At 37.3% G+C, this 17,399-nt stretch overlaps 1 protein-coding gene across 4 annotated transcripts in view; it reads left to right on the top strand.

Moving 5' to 3' along the window:
- Positions 1–17,399, top strand: part of SPIRE1 (spire type actin nucleation factor 1) — a 188,822-nt gene that overhangs the window by 140,754 nt on the left and 30,669 nt on the right. For 2 of the 4 annotated variants that reach the window (XM_082697378.1, XM_082697380.1), the window contains exons 7-9: positions 1,582–1,668; positions 2,324–2,453; positions 11,663–11,704. In XM_082697378.1, coding sequence (XP_082553504.1) covers positions 1,582–1,668; positions 2,324–2,453; positions 11,663–11,704 — 259 coding nt within the window. The remainder of the gene's footprint in view (positions 1–1,581; positions 1,669–2,323; positions 2,454–11,662; positions 11,705–17,399) is intronic. The other 2 variants (XM_082697379.1, XM_082697381.1) reach the window with 1 other exon arrangement.

Genomic DNA, 17,399 nt, shown 5'->3' with positions numbered 1-17,399 from the left:
CTGGCTTCATTCAGGAGTGGGAGGTGTGGCCCAGGGAAGAAGAGAGTGATGTAAGTCACCGAAGCGTTGGCGCACACACTGAACTCAGATAGCAGGGGTCACATTTGGGGAGCAGACTGTGCTTGGGAGTGACAGTTCAGACCCTTTTTAAGAATATATATTTAATGTTATTTGTCAGCAGACACAAAATAGCAACATGGACAAAAAATCAAAACTCAGAGCTGCAGTGAGGAATAATCAACTGATTAATGACTTGTGAGCAATTAAAGTAGTATTTAAGGTTGATGAGTACACAAAAAAACCACCCACACCCTGAAATCTTAAAGTCTTACAAAAATACCTGAGGAGTGCCTGGGTGGCTCGTTTGGTTAAGTGACTGCCTTCAGCTGAGGTCATGATCTCAGGGTTCTAGGATCAAGCTCTGCTTGAGGCTCCTTGCTCAGTTAGGGGGTCTGCTTCTCTCTCTGCCCCCACCCACCATGCTCTTACTCTCTCTCTCTCTCAAATAGATAAATAAATCTTTAAGAAAAACTTGAAAAAGACTTTACTGAATTTTACAATAATTCTAAAATTTAAATGACATTTCCAATATAAGTTGTGAAGCATAAACATTTCTAACTTATCAAAATTAAAAAAGTCAACTGTCAATGCAAGAGGAATAACAAACTATCTTTTTCTTCTCTCCAACAAAATTAATATAAAGTTATTAGAATATGATGGAGTAATCAAAGAGTAGGTCTCCAAAGTAGAAGGGGAAAGGAGATTTTTCAGGCAGTGCATTAATAAAAATAATATGCTAATTTTTTTATTTTAAGAAGTATTGGGTATTTGTCATTTTTAAAAATTTATTAACTTGTTAACATTTTTTTCATCCCTCTTTCATGGAGGATCAAGACAGAAAATACCTAGCAGGTTCTATTTTTTCATATTAAGACTGGGAAGTAAATGGGACAAAATGGTCACAACTGTGCCTTCTGGGGTGGTAAAATGTGAGTTTAGATTGTCAATTTTTGTGGATTTCTAAGGTTTTCTTAAATTGCTTTTAAAAATTTCTAGCACATTGCTATAAAAAGAGAGTACATTACAGCAGGAGTCAGAGACAGATGAGGGCTCTACCAAAACTCTTGAACTTACTAATTTTGTGAATGAGGCAGATACCCTCCTTGACATGAGCCTGAGTTTTATCTATAATATGTGACTCGTGTCACCAGTCCTTCCTAGGTTTTGTACAAGGTTGAAAGTAAGAAGTAAAAGGCTTTAAAGTTATAAAATAATAAGCATAATATTATTTATTCCATTTATATTCATAATTTTAGAAACTTTTTGTAGGAAAGGATGCATCTAATATATATTTCCCCCAAGTGGTAGAACTAATGATTCACTTTATGAACTTGTATTTTCTTCAGCTCTACATGGTTGTTTTTGCTCTGAATCACTCAGCTATTTATTCTCCATTTTATTGATTCAGAACACATCTTTGGTAGAGCCAAAGTACACTTCCAGTAGGTAACATCTGTATCCAGAAACTTATAATGATAATCCTATAGTCATATGAATCTTGCACTTTTTGTCTCCTTTCAGGTCAATGGTGATATTCCCCCTCGGTTAAAAAAAAGTGCTCATGAAATCATCCTGGACTTCATCAGATCAAGACCCCCTTTAAATCCGGTATGTGATCTGAGTGTTCCCCTTGGTTGGAGGTCTTGTAGCAATGTGCTCTCCTCTAGGACATGGTTTCTAGAACTCAGCTCTCAAGGTAGTTTCTACACTGATCTTTTATTCTCAGAATGATGAAGTCTAACTGTAAGTTATATTCTTCAGTTACAGAAAAAATACTTGAAATTATTCAATACAAGGCTGTCTTAGAATGTTTTAACTCAAAACAACCTGACTTATGGTGCAGTTTAGTAGCCACATGTCCCTGAGTAAATTAATCAGCCTCTCTGAGCCTTTATTTCTTCAACTATAGAAAGAAGAGAATAATAGCAATCTAAGAGGGTTGTGATGATTTACTCAAAAATGTTACTTTTAAAAACAGTAATAGTAATAAATATAGGTTACATTCCAGTTGATTGCCTATCCTGGTAGCCTATTGTGAACATAATTATAACTTCAGCGAAACTGACTCCTTACAATTGGTTGAGCGCATATGACTAAATTACTGTGAGATCCAGTACTCTCCCTGTTGCTTAGTCTTTTATCAAACAGTGTTGCAATCAATGAAATACAGTTTCATAGTACTGTACTATAGGAATGGACTTCGGTAAGAATTATTTAAGGACAACTACTGAAGTCTATAGCCATGAATTTTTTCCCCCCTAAGGTCTCAGCCAGAAAACTGAAACCCACTCCACCACGGCCACGGAGCCTCCATGAAAGAATCTTAGAAGAAATCAAAGCAGAAAGAAAGCTGCGGCCCGTCTCACCAGAGGAGATAAGACGCAGCAGATTAGGTGAGTCTGATGCTTACTGCACTGCTGGTCTAGCCTTGGCCACTTGGAGCAGTGTCTCTCTCCAGCTAGCCCAGTGAAAAGTTGTGGCTTAATGCTGCAGTGTTTAAGAGCAGTGTTTGTTCTTTTCTCACACACACACACTTACTCAAAGCTTATACTTGAAACCCAAGAGAGTAGAAAATTCTTTTCCCATATGATATTGAACTACATGAGAGTGTCATGGCCTAGTAGGAATTGCTCTGCCATTCTCTAGACTGTGGTTTTGGGAGATCCCCTTTCCCTCTCTGAGTGTTGATTTCTTGATTGGCAGAAGGGAGATAAAAATTCCTCTGTACTTTAATTATGGCTTCTGTGTAAGAAATAGGATTGTGGTCAAAATACCTCCTAAATTTTAATATGTATACAAAGCTATTATGTTTTAGAAATATGATATAATAGTTTTACTTCACGTTTCTGTTGTCTTAATTATGGTTTTAAAGATACAGTATTATGTGGTGAAAGCATCGATTGTTATCTGATGCCACCTAACTTATTCCCAAACTTCCTTTATATTTATTTAATGTTTTTAATGTGTACTATAAACACATACTGATTTTGATTTATAGAAAGAACATATTATAAAATGTTTGTAAACATTTTTGTTTATACAGTTCTCCCCCTATTTGTAAGATTGAAGATGCCCAAAGAATTCAGAGAAACTTCCTTTAGGAAAATAGATGATAGTGACATCTGAACAGTGGAGGAACCACACTCCTTGTTTTCTCCACTGATCTCTTTCCTGCCCTTTTAGACTCTGCTTGGTCCTTCAGATTTCTATTCTGGGCTCACCTCTCTCTGAGCAGCTATACCCTTTTCCATAGTTTTTGTTCTGGCTAATAAAGCTCTCATCTGTGCACCGATCTTGCTGAGCTCACACCCATTCATCCATCTGACTGTGAGCTAGGGCCTACAGCAGGACAGGGTACCCATCTGTTGTCTCCCAAACCATCTTGTCCTGTTTCCCCATCTTAGTGTGCTCAAGGCAGAACCTCCGCATCATCTCTGACTCCTATCTAACAGCCATCCCTGTTGATGTTTCTGATTCTGGATCATGTTAGTTTTCCCCCTTTCTTAGCCCAACACTATCCTAAACCAGTCTGTCATCTTCTCTTGTCTAGTTTATCACATCAGCTTTGACCGCTGTCCCTGCTTCCAGCCTCGAGCTCTGTAATGTCGAGTAATGTCATGTTGGTATCCTTTTGTTAAACTCTCAGCCCTTCTTCTACCTGGACCTTCTTGCCAGCAGGGCCCACATCTGTCCTGTTCATTGTTGTAGAAGTGATTCCATGGGCCCTGAAGTAATTTAATGTATGTTCTAGTTACAAATCTACTGAGTGAGTAACAGTTTTATCAGTTTATCCCTGTCTAATTTTTATGGCAGCAAGCATTATCTCCAAAAAATAACGTTTAAAGCATGCTAAGTGACAAATCCATAAAAGCATTTGTATATTAGTGATCTAAAACAAAGAAGCCATGTGCGGCAAGAGTTCTTATCCTGAGAGTCCTCGAATGGACCTGATGAGAATCTGTGAGTCCCCAGAAACATAAAAAATGTATGCTTATTTCACAAAATATATGTATGCGCATTTTTCTGGAGAGAGGGTCCCTAGCTTTCCTTGGTTTCCTAAAGAGTACAAAGCCTCAAAAAGTAAGAACCACTGTGGGAAAATAAGGAAGTGGTATTATGGGATGCTAGCTTAAGACTGGATTTTAAAAATTTGGTTAACTTGAGAGGAAACAATGGGAGTAAAAGGAAAGATTTCAAAAAAAACCACGAGGCAAAATAAATATATTACCATGAGAAAAATAAGCTTCGTGATTTACAGTACAGAGTGATTAGGCTGAAAGATTGTCTGCTTCAGTGAAAGTACCCACAGAATAGAGAAAGGAGTTTACTGCCATACCAACCTGAACACGCCAGATCTCGTATGTTCTTGGACGCTAAGCAGGTTCTGGCCTGGTTAGTACTTGGATGGAAGAATAGAGAAAAGAACAAGCTAGGCATAATGTTCTTATACAATGTGGATGATATTTAACTTATAGTTCTTTCACTTTTCCAATAGTTTTTTAACCTTTACTTGTATTAAATAATCGTATCATCTCCTGGGGTGCAGAGATGAACAGGGCATAAGGCCCGCCCGCAAATGCTTGCAGAAGAATGACTCCAGAATGTCGTGCATGTTCATGCTGCAACACCATTACCAGCAACCAATCAGAAGGCATTAGTGAGGCCATCTGAGGGAGAGACTGGCAGTCCCTGTAAATGTCAAGGGGCCACCCTCATTGCTTGAAACGTTCATTGCAAGCTTTGTCACATACATATTCTTCTGTTCCATTTTAAATAAACTAGATGCTAAATAATAGGAAACCCACTAGAGAATAATTAAGTATCAGAGGTGCCTGGGTGCTCAGTCGGTTAAGTGACCAACTCTTGGTCCCGATCTCATGGCTTCTAGGATGGAACCCCATGTCGGGCTCGGAGCTCAGCATGGGAGTCTGCTTGGATATTCTGTCCCTCTGCCCCTTCCCTCATTTGCACACTGGCATGCTCTGTCTCTCTCTATCTCTGTCACGTTCAAATAAATTTTTTTAAATAATTAAATATCAAATTTATGATGCAAGCATATCTTATTTTATTTTATTTTTTATTTTAACCTTATAAATGGTGTTTCACGATAATCAGAATTGAGCTGTTACAGAAAATGATTGTTCATTCTGTGAGAGTCTTCTACAATTCTGCATCCAAACTGATCTTGTATCTTACTGGAAAGTAAGGGATTTGGGTTGATTTCTGCAGATCTACATTGGTTCTTACTATACAGTTTCACTTTAGGGAGTTTGACTAGGATGAGGTTGGCAGAATGAACTTGAGAAGTTTTCCTAAATATTTTTATAACGTTTCCCCTCCATGTAATTAATTGTGAGCAGAATCCCACTATAGAAATTGGGGAAATGTGTCAGTGCTTAAAGAAGAAATGTTACCCATCCACTGTGAATCTACTTGTGCGGTATGAAACCGAGATGAGAACTGTATGCATGGTATTCTGTTCTCTTCACTTAACATTGTGTGCGATGCGAACATCTTCCCGTGTCATTAAATAGGGTATCCTGATATATGGCTAAATTGTGTTTTATTTCCCTATTGCTTGACAGACTTCGCATTTTTTTCCCATCAAGTCTGAAAATGCTGTTCTTGTGTATCAGTCTCTGTTCATGTCCAATCATTGTCTTTTGCCAAATCTCTTGAGATTTGGGTTTTTAAATATAAATTGTACCTTTAAAAAACATCTTTTCCATAAACTTCTTAATTCCTGTTATGCTTGATTTCTCTCCTCATTGTGGCACATAGAGCTTGGAAATGATCCATACTTCATCTTCCAAGAAATAAGAGCATCCCTTTCTTATGCAGTAGTCAGTCGTATTTCAAAAGACAGATTCATATATCAGAGAAGAACAGAATGAGAAGATATTAAGAGAGGGTGGCAAGTGCTTTGAGAATATTTTATCTTTTATTTGCTATGTATAATTAGGAAAATCTAGAGTCAATAGTATTTGAATTGAGAAATGCAGGCCTTTTATATGATTCACAGATATTTATTTGAAAACCTCACACTAATGCATGTATAAATACTATGATCAGATCAATCAGATTCGGGACAGAAGAAACTGGAAATTTACTTCTGCAAGGGTTAGTTGTAATATTCCTTCATAGAAGTCTTAAAATAATTAATTATAAACAATTATAATTAATAAATGTTTAGATTTTTCTTTAGAAAAACATTAAAAAGTAATATTATAGCACTTTTGTAAAGTCAGCATTTTGAGGTAGAACACTTATTTCTCCTCTTCAGTGAATATTAGTTAAATTTTGAAACCCTTTTCTGTTTGAAATACATAATTTCTGCATCTAGAATATTTTGATTTTTGAACTTCAAGTTTCTGCTATGAATTTTTTTTGTTAACATATAGTGTATTATTAGTTTCAGAGGTAGAGTTCAGTGATTCATCTATCTTATATAACGCCCACTCTCATTATATCACAGGTTCATCACCTGGATACTCCATCCCTCCAACCCCCTCCCCTCCCGCAACCCTGTTTGTTTCCTATAATTAAGAATCTCTTATGGTTGTCTCCCTCTCTGATTTCGTCTTGTTTTATTTTTTCCCTCGCTTCCCCTATGCTCCTCTGTTTTGTTTCTTAAATTCCACATATGAGTGAGATATGATCATTGTCTTTCTCTGATTGACATATTTCGTTCAACATAATACTGTCTAGTTCTGTCCACATTGTTGCAAAGACAAGATTCCTTTTTTTTTTTTTTTAAATGGTGGAGTACTATTCCATTGTGTGTGTGTGCATGTGTGTGTGTATCTCACATCTTTATCCCCTCATCTGTCAATGGACATCTGGCTCTTTCCATAGTTTGGCTATTGTCGACATTTCTGCTATAAACATTGGGGTGTAGGTTCCCCCTTCAGATCACTACATTTGTATCTTTGGGATAAATACCTAGTAGTCCAATTGCTGGATCATAGGGTAGCTCTGTTTTCAACTTTTTGAGGTACCTCTATGCTGTTTTCCAGAGTGGCTGCACCAGCTTGCATTCCCACCAACAGTGTAGGAGGGTTCCCCTTTCTCCTCATCCTTGTCAACCTCTGTCATTTCCTGGCTTGTTAATTTTAGCCATTCTGACTGGTGTGAAGTGATATCTCATTGTTGTATTTCCCAGATGCCAATTGTGAGCACTTTTTCATGTGTCTGTTGGCCATTTGATTTGTATGTCCTCTTTGGAGAAATGTCTGTCATATCTTCTTCCCATTTCCTGATTGGATTTTTTAAAAAGATTTCATCTATCTGATAGAGAGAGATGAGCAGGGGGTAGGGGGAAAGGAAGAGGGAGAAGCAGACTCCTCTCTGAGCAGGGAGCCCAAGGTGGGACACTGAGATCATGACCCAAACCGAAGGCAGGTACTTAACCAACTGAGCACCTAGGCACCCTGCCTGATTGGACTATTTGTTCTTTGGGTGTTAAGTTTGGTAAGTTCTTTATAGGTTTTGGATACTAGTCCTTTATCTGATTACACATTGGCAAATATCTTCTCCCATTCCACTGGTTGTCTTTTGTTTTTGTCCACTATTTCCTTTGTTGTACGAAAGCTTTTTCTCTTGATGAAGGCCCAATAGTTTTGCCTTTGTTTCCCTTGTCTTTGGAGACGTGTCTAGCAAGAAGTTGCAGGCCAAGGTCACAGAGGTTGCTGCCTATGTTCTTTTCAAGGATTTTGATGGATTCCTGTCTCACATTTAACTCTTTCATCCATTTTTAGTCTATTTTTATGTGTGGTGTAAGAAAATGGCACAGTTTCATTTTTCTGCATGTGGCTGTCCAGTTTTCCCAAAACCATTTGTTGAAGAGACCATCTCTTTTCCATTGGACATTCTTTCCTGCTTTGTTGAGGATGAGTTGACCATATAGTGTCCATTTCTGAGTTCTGTATTCTGTTCCACTGATTTATGTGTCTGCTTCTGTGCCAGTACCATGCTGTCCTAATGATCACAGCTTTATAATAGAGCTTGAAGTCCAGGATTGTGATGCCAACAGCTTTGTTTTTCTTTTTCAACATTCCATTGGCTCTTCAGGGTCTTTTCTGGCTCCATACAAATTTTTGGATTATTTGTTCCAGTTCTGTGAAAAATGTTGATAGGGGTTGCACTGAATGTATAGATTGCTGTAGGCAGAATAGACATTTTAACAATATTTGTTCTTCCAATCCATGAGCATTTATTCCTAGGCATCTTATGGGTTTTGGTGCAGTTGTAAATGAGATCCTTTATTTTTCTTTCTTCTCTCTGTTGTTAGTGTATAGGAATGCAACTGATGTCTGTGCATTGATCTTATATCCTGTGACTTTGCTGAATTCCTGTATGAGTTCTAGCAATTTTGGGGTGGAGGCTTTTGGGTTTTCCACATAGAGTATCATGTGATCTGTGATGAGTGAGAGTTTGACTTCTTTGCTGATTCGGATGCCTTTTACAGAAATACAGAATTTTTTAAATAAGTAGGTTTTTAAAATTCAAGTAGAGTTAACCTACACTGTTATATTAGTTTCAGGTGTACATATAAATGATTCAGCAGTTTTATACATTTCTCAGTGCTCATTAGGTTAAATGTACTCTTTATTCCCTTCACCTGTTTTACCCATCCCCTCACCTACCTGCCCTCTGGTAACCACCAGGATCTTTTTTCCTTTGTCTCTTTTTCCTTTGTTCGTTTGTTTAGTTTCTTAAATTCCAAATACAGTATTTGTCTTTCTCTAACCGACGTATTTCACTTAACATCATATCCTTTAAATCCATCCATGTTGCTGCAAATGGTAAGATTTCATTCTTTTTTTTTTTTTAAGATTTTATTTATTTATTTGACAGACAGAGATCACAAGTAGGCAGAGAGGCAGGCAGAGAGAGAGAGAGAGAGGGAAGCAGGCTCCCCGCGGAGCAGAGAGCCCGATGCAGGACTCGATCCCAGGACCCTGAGATCATGACCCGAGCTGAAGGCAGTGGCTTAACCCACTGAGCCACCCAGGCGCCCCGATTTCATTCTTTTTTATGGCTGAACAATATTCCATTGTGTGGCTGTATATACACAAACACACACATCTTCTTTACCTCTTCTTTATCCATTCCACATCTTCTTTATCCATTCATCAGTTGATGGATACTTGGGCTGCTTCCATTTCTTGGCAATTGTAAGTAATGCTGCAGTAAACATAGAGGAGCATGTATCTTTTCAAATTAATGTTTTCATTTTCTTTGTATAAATACCCAGTAGTAGAATTACTGGATCATATGGTAATTCTCTTTTTAATTTTTTGAGGAACCTGCATACAGTTTTCTATAGTAGCTGCAACAGTTTACATTCCCACCACCAGTGCACAAGGTTTCTTTTTTCTCCACATCCTTGCCAACACTTGTTGTTTCTTATATTTTTATTTTAGCCATTCTGACAGGTGTGAAGTGATATCTCATTGTGGGTTTGATTTGCATTTCCCTGATAATGAGTGATGGTAAGCATCTTTTCATGTGTCTATTGGCCATCTGGATGTCTTCTTTGGAGAAATGTCTATTCGTAAACTCTGCCCGTTTTTAATTGTATTATTTGAGGGTTTTGGTGTTGAGTTACTTAAGTTTTTTATATATTTTGGGTATTAACCCCTTATCCATTATATTGTTTGCACATACCTTCTCCCATTCAGTAGGTTGCCTTTTAGTTTCGTTGATGGTTTCCTTCACTGTGCAAAAGCTTTTTATTTTGGTGTAGTCCCATTAGCTTGTTTTTGCTTTTATGTCCCTTATCTGAGGAGACATATCTAGAAAAGTATTTCTACAAGAAATGTAGGGGTTTTTTTAAGCGGTAAGTGGATGATTATTCTCATCAGTATAAAATTCCTAACTACTTTTCTGTAGATAACTAAAACAGTAAGATGCTTATTTAAAAGTTACATCCTAATTTACTTACTAGAATGAAATACTTAAAATATTATTTCTTGGTCATCAGACAATGATTGTCAACAAATAATTGCTTTATTTGCCCCCTTTAAGACACACATCTCCTTTGTTGACATAAGTGCTTTTAAAAACAGCCACCTGTGATTCCAACATCTTGCCTGGTTGTAGTTGGGATCTAACCCAATGCTTTACCTTCATATCATTTTTTTTTAATAGTGTGTTGAGATTTTGGATTTAAGTGTAAGTTATTTCTTTAAAAACATCTGCCAAAAAAACATATTGAGAAGTACTTACAGTCTACTAAATTTAGGTGTTAGAACTCTACAGGCAGTCTAGTCTACCTGGAAGACATGAATGGGGGAGATATTCTGTCCATTATGCCTATACTTCCATCCCCACTGTATCTGAGGTTCTGTCATCTTCTGATCGTAAAGGTGCCTGTCCTCCCTCAGCCCAGGTCATAGAATAGATGGTACTGATAAAACTTCTGGGCTTCCCTGGAGCAAATAATATATCATATGTTAATAAAATTAATTAATAATAAAATTGGGATCACATTTGCATTTATAAAATGAAGTTGGAGAATTGCCATCCAAAGTTCATGAATTTGGCTAATCTTATCCTATAACAGGATATGTCTTTTCTTTTGTTCAAGTCTACTTTTGTGTTTTTCAAAAGTGTATTAAAATTTTCCTCATTAAAAAAAAATGGGGGGCTACAGCAAAAATAGTTAACTTCACTATCATGAATACACAAATTAATCAAATCTTTGTAGTAAGCTTTTTCAAAAATACCTTTATTGGGGCATAATTTATCTACCATAAAATTCACCCATATAAACTATACAATTCAGTGGTTTTAAGCATATGTAATAAAAATATTAGGACTAATTATTTCAATAGGAAATAAATAAGTTTGTTTTTAAGAAATCATATTTATTGAACTTCTACTATGTGTGAAGCAGTGTTTGCTATGTGCAAGCACCTTTTTTTGGTAGGGTCATTTAATCTTCATTAACAAACTCTCATGAGATAAATACCGTTCTTCCCATTTTACAGATTAAGTAACTGAAGCATAGAGAGGTTAAGTAACTTTCCCAGAATCACACTGCTAGGAAAGTGGCAGAGCTGAGATTCACTCGGACATTCTGGCTCCTGGGGCCTCTCTGCAGCTGCTAGTTTGCATTGCCTACAATTGGCAGTATAGTGATGCGTTGTGAAACTAGTTCCAAAAGGAGATTTTTTTATCAAGTATTTCACCTTGGGCAGAGATTTTGGTCAGATTTTCATCCTGAAATAAATTACTTAAGAACACATTTATTCTTAAATTTAAAAAAATTTGTACCCTAAAATCGTGTTATATTTAAGCCAAAATCCTGTGTTTCTTTAAAATGTTTTGTATCTGTATCATGCAGTCATTCTTAACATGTTCTTTAAAAAGTTGTTATTTTTTTTCTTTTATTGTTACTCCATTTCAAGTCTTAGTGATATAATTGAAACTAAGATTCATGGTTTTGTTGTGTTCCCAATTTTTATTCGCTACCTTCTGCCTTAAAGTCTGAAATGTGCCATTACGGTCTTCTTGAATCCTCCTCCCTTTTTTGTCCTCCCTGTATATTCCTAATAGCTGAATTATTTTCTTTTTATTGTTTGTTTTCTTTTTTCAGCAATGCGGCCACTTAGCATGTCTTACAGTTTTGACTTGTCAGGTAAAACAAAAAAAAAAGCTCTTTCACACCTGAAGTGGGTTTTGTGGTTTCTGTGAAAACATTTCATTCATCTGCTTGTCCAAACATGTCAAAGAAGAAAATTGAAAGGCTTCTTCTAAGCTGTGGTCAGTAAGATAAAACATTCTGCTTATTTGAAAACCATGTGCTTAAAAAAATTAAAACAATAATAAATCTGTTGCCTAGGAGGGATTATAGAAGAATCATTATGCCATCCCTGTGGTTAAGGAATTTGACTGCCCATCCTTACCTCACTGTTTCTCACCCACACTCTTCTTCTTCTTCGCCCCCCCTTTTTTTTAAGATTTTATTTATTTATTTGAGAGAGAAATCACAAGCAGGGGATGGGCAGAGGGAGAAGCAAACCCCGGCTGAGCAGGGAGCCCAGTGCAGGACTCCATCCCAGGATGCTGGGATCATGACAGGAGCTGAAGCCAGATGTTTAACCTACTGAGCCACCCAGGCACTCCCTCACCCACACTCTTCTAAAGCAGTGATGTCAAAATCTAAAACAGAGCTTTGCCTTAAGAGAATAGAAACAAATTTCAAGAAACAAAGTTTTGACACTTAATCTCTTAAGCATTCAGATATTTAAGTAATTAGAGTCAAAGCTGTCAGCTGCTTCTGCGGATCACCGCTCCTCAATTGGTAGGCAGGAGCTGTCTTTGGTGTCCCAGCGCTCCCTCTGGATAGAGCCTGGTTGTGAAGGCTTCTGAGCGCTATTTGAGAGTATAAAAATACAGATAATGTTCTAATGGCTTTGGTTGTAAAATACAGTTGACCCTGAACAACATGGATTTGAACTGCTCAGGTCCACTTATAGGAATTTTTTTTTATTTAAGAGTTGACGGCAAAAGCTACACATTTATTTACAACTGTCCACCCCAGTCTTTATCAGACCAAATGGAAGGCAACTAACCTGCTGCCCTCCGAGGACCCATGACGGCCCAGTGAGGCCTGTTGAAGTTGCAGCAGGTCCCAGGGACCCAAGACTGAACAGCACTGCAGGTTGCCCCCTGTTGCTGACAGGGTGGTCTATACCCAGGGCTGGTGGACAGGATGCTGAGCTTAAGCAAGGCATGTCCCGGAGAGCAGGATGGTGCTGCACAGGGAGCCCATATGCCCATCATCCCTGCTCCCTAGTCCTCCATGCATGGAGCTCAGGGGCTGTGCGGGCTGCTGCCGGCCTGGGGCCACCCCTACCAACCATGGACTCCACGCCTCCCACTCATGGGTGGCCGCCATTGCAGGCCAATGAGGCAGCTGTACTGCATCCCCAGGCCGTTGTGGCTTCCTGCCCAGCAGGCAGCTGACTCTGCCAAAGCCCCCAGGCTGCAAAATATCACATACATCATGGTACCAGGCCCACTGCTGCCTCCAGCCTGGCCTGACCTGCCTTTACACAGGTTTTTTCCGTAAATGTGCCTAGAGGACTGTGAATGCATTTTCTCTTCCTTATGAGTTTCTTAATATTTTCTTTTCTCTAAAAACTTTTTTCTCTAGCTTTACTGTAAGATTACAGAATACACACACACACATATGATACATATAACATACAAAATATGCATCAGTTGGATGTTTATATTATCAGTAGAGTTTCCAGTCAACAGTGGGCTTAATTAGTAGTTAAGTTTTTAGAGAGTCAAAAGTTATTTGCAGATTTTTGACTGGGGTGGAAATCTGTACCCCTAACTCCTGCCTGGCCTTGTTCAAGGATCAACTGTATAATTAGTGTGTTCTGGGTTTGCAGTACAAGTGTAGATCCCTGCTGTTAAATGGACAGCGATTAATAGTGAAACATAACCATTAATGACTAAATTTGATTTCTAATATCAGTCCCTTTTTAAATGGAGCTTTTATATATGAGTGAATTTTCAAAGCCAACTTAATCCAAATAAAATATTTTGCAAGTGAGAATTTTTCATTTTGGAAGCTGGGTTTTGTTTTTTTTTTTTTAAGATTTTATTTATTTTAGAGAAAGTGCAAGCATGAGCAGGGGCGGGGCAGAGGTAGAGGTAGAAGCAGGCTTCTGGCTGAGCAGGGAGCCAGATGTGGGGCTCTATATGGGGCTCGATCCCAGGACACTAGGATCATGATCTGAGCCGAAGGCAGACTCCAACTGAGCCACCCAGGTGCCTCTGGAAGTTGTTGTTTTGAATGTAAAATGAGATAAAATTTTGACACTAATATTTTCTTCCTGTTTTCTTTCTTATGCCCTGAAATTTTTGACATAGCTTATATACAAATTCGTATTTAAAGAGCCAAATAGTTCTTGTATCCTATTCTGTTTATGAAAATTTACTGAGCACCTTCCAACTGCTAACTAGTTCCCAACTGTTTTAAAATTTCTGTTTATATTTCCAGGTCTCAGGTATCACTGGCACTTGTGCTTTTGAAAAACTCAGATAAATATTTTACAATCTTCACTTACTACTTTTGACTGACCACTGAAGAGCTTTTTCTATTTTCTTTATCCATTTGAAAATTTTTATTTTACAACCATTTGCAGAGTAAATGTTGTAAAAAAAAGAAAAAGAAAAACCTTACCAAAATGTTCTGGAAAATAAACTCAGAAATGTTTTGGTACATATTTGTTACTGATAATCTCCAAAAGTTGGCAGTATATATTTTAGAGACTGTGTCTTTTTCTGGAGATGTTTCCATCAGTTGGACTACAAGGGAAGTGGCTGGCTATCTAAACACATTGACTCTTGTCTAACATAAATAAAGCACACGTGGCTGATCTGGACAGTTTGCATGCCCGCACACACGTTATATAGAAGTGTATTTTTTGTTCTTATAAGTTATATGGTGGCTTCTGATTTAGGAGGAAAGCTCCTAACCTCCATGATATAGAAGAGTAGCAAAAAATTGTATTGGCTTTCAACTGCTTTTCATTTGCTACTTTCAGTGCACTTCATGATTTCCACATGCTTCATTCTCAATTTCTTGTGCTAGCTATTTTTATGTTTTCATTGTTGCATTTTTACTAATCAATTAAAATATCCCAAATAATAAATGGAAAAAATCGATCCATTCTTTTAACCTAAATAAAAGGATTGGAATACAGCTCTTCTCGAAGTTGGGAAATTAACACACTAAGGAGCAAGTATTTAAATATGTAGTATAGATAATGCCTCTGAACTTAAATATAGAATAAGACATAATGAAGTATTTTCTGCTGCTTAAGTATGTCTTATAAATATTAATGCCTAGTGGAAAATCTTAACAATCCATTCAACTTTAAGGTAAGTGTAATTTATTTTTGCAGTGTAAATAATGAATATGTAATGCCTATCACAGTCATATTTCCTCCAATCAAGTAAGGCAGCAATTGGGTGAATCTAACATATATAAAGATATTACAGAAAGTATTTAATATCATGGTTGTGCATTTTAGATTGAACCTGAGGTATGTGACTTCTGAAGCCATATCTAGCATCTTAAATGTTTTTGCTTATTTATAAATATCACCGTTTTTTTCTGAAGACATTCCATCTTATATAGAAGTATAAAGTCTAGTCAAATCCTTGGTTTTCTCACTTGATACACTGAAGTAATAATAAGGATTTCTTCATTGGAACAGAAAGTTATTAGTAATCAAACTACTTAAAAATTTCTCTTAAAGATAAGTTCCACTGAGTCTTTTACAAATATATAGTATGAGGTAAAATCACACACAGTATTTAGTCTTAAATGTGAAGATCATCTTGAAACCTGTTACATAATTTTTTATCAACTCCATTTATCTCAAAGCTTTGAATTCAGTACAAGGTTATTATTTCAGTCAAAGAGTTCAGTTTCAGTCAATGAGCTCAAACACAATTATCAACTTCATAGTAGTGTTCAGACAAGTAGAGAGCTATTGGGTCATTTCTCAAATCTCCTGTATTGAGAATGAAATGAACTCACGACAGCCACAGTCACTCAGCAGTATTCCCTAAACTTCAGGTCAGATTTTTGCCAGGCTTTAAGTACCTCCAGCATTATTTAAATTATTTTAATATACTATCAATGGCCATTTATTTAAAAATTTTCTTAAGGAAAAACATCCATAAAGCCACACATCTGATATAATTTTTTCTGAAGCATTAAATATATAACCATTAAAACTTTCAGTATTCCTCCATGCACTACTAGTGGTCTCAGCCATAGGGAAGCTCTTGGAGGAATGGAAACGTGAGACCCACCTCAGAAAGCCAATGGTTTCCCTTCTTATGGTACCTGCAGTGTGGGCAACTGAACTGGAATCTGGGCAGCTAAGAGAAGACAAAGATGTGTGTGTTTTAACTATATGCTTTCTCTTGAAAGCCTAATACCTACAACAACATGAGCAATTCTATAGGAAGTGTATAAAATAACTATAGAGTAAGATCTTTTAAAATATGCTTCAATACTGTATTTGAACACTACCTTTTTTCTTGAATAGAAATTAATCAGTTAGCCTAATCTTTTCCTTCTTTGCTTTCTGGAGAACTTCTCAATTATTCTGTGAAGTGTGGCAGCCTACTGCTCTCTACACCCCCCTAAGAAAGATTTATTTAAAGCTTTTAACCTTTAAATTTGTGTAAAAACTTCCTGCTTTTGCCCTTTAGTCCCCCTCAGCACAGCCTCTCCCCCAGTTATGTATATATTTTTAAAGATTTTATTTATTTATTTGACAGAGAGAAATCACAAGTAGATGGATAGGCAGGCAGAGAGAGAGAGAGGGAAGCAGGCTCCCTGCTGAGCAGAGAGCCCGATGTGGGGTTGGATCCCAGGATCTTGAGATCATGACCTGAGCTGAAGGCAGTGGCTTAACCCACTGAACCACCCAGGCGCCCCCCCGCCAGTAATATATATATATATATTTTTTTTTAAGATTTTATTTATTTATCAGAGAGAGGGCGAGAGAGCAAGCACAGGCAGACAGAATGGCAGGCAGAGGCAGAGGGAGAAGCAGGCTCCCTGCCGAGCAAGGAGCCCGATGCAGGACTCAATCCCAGGATGCTGGGATCATGACCTGAGCCGAAGGCAGCTGCTTAACCAACTGAGCCACCCAGGTGTCCCCCCCAGTTATATTTTTGTTATAGCTGTTTAACATCTGGAAGGGTAATAAGAAAAGTAACACATGTCTTGTCAAATTTTTTATGAAAATTTCTGTGTTAAATAAACGATTTACAGATCTGCCCATCTTCCTTTTCTTCCTTTCCTCCCTCCTTCCTTGCTTACTCAGATCCTTTCTTCTCATTCACAAGGGCATGTGCTCTGACTTTCTTGATCTCTAATAGCAAAAAGTATAAATATTAAACTAGATGCATATCATTTATAATAATTTATGTGGTTATTTTAATAATGTCAAGTAAGGTTATACTAGAACATGCTTATTCACTGAATGTTCCCTGGAAATCCACCGCTTACACTGCAAGTGTATAAAAATTGTATGTTGGGAGGGAAACTGCTGTATTTTACAGTAACTGCAGTTATAGTGCTTTCCTTCCCTCCCTCCTATCTTATTTCACTTTCATGCTTAGTGTACCCTTTACTTTCAACCACAGGAGTTTTACAGACTGTTTGTTCCATGTGCAAAGATCAGTTTCATGTTGTTGGTCTATAAATTAAATTATGCAGTGACTTCTTTATTTTTTTCCTTTCTTTTTTTTTTTTTTTTGCTTTTAATTGCTCTAATTTGTTAGTT

Source organism: Mustela nivalis (genome assembly GCF_964662115.1).
Source record: "Mustela nivalis genome assembly, chromosome: 14".
Lineage (NCBI taxonomy): Eukaryota > Metazoa > Chordata > Mammalia > Carnivora > Mustelidae > Mustela > Mustela nivalis.
This window is presented reverse-complemented; position numbering and strand designations above follow the sequence as displayed.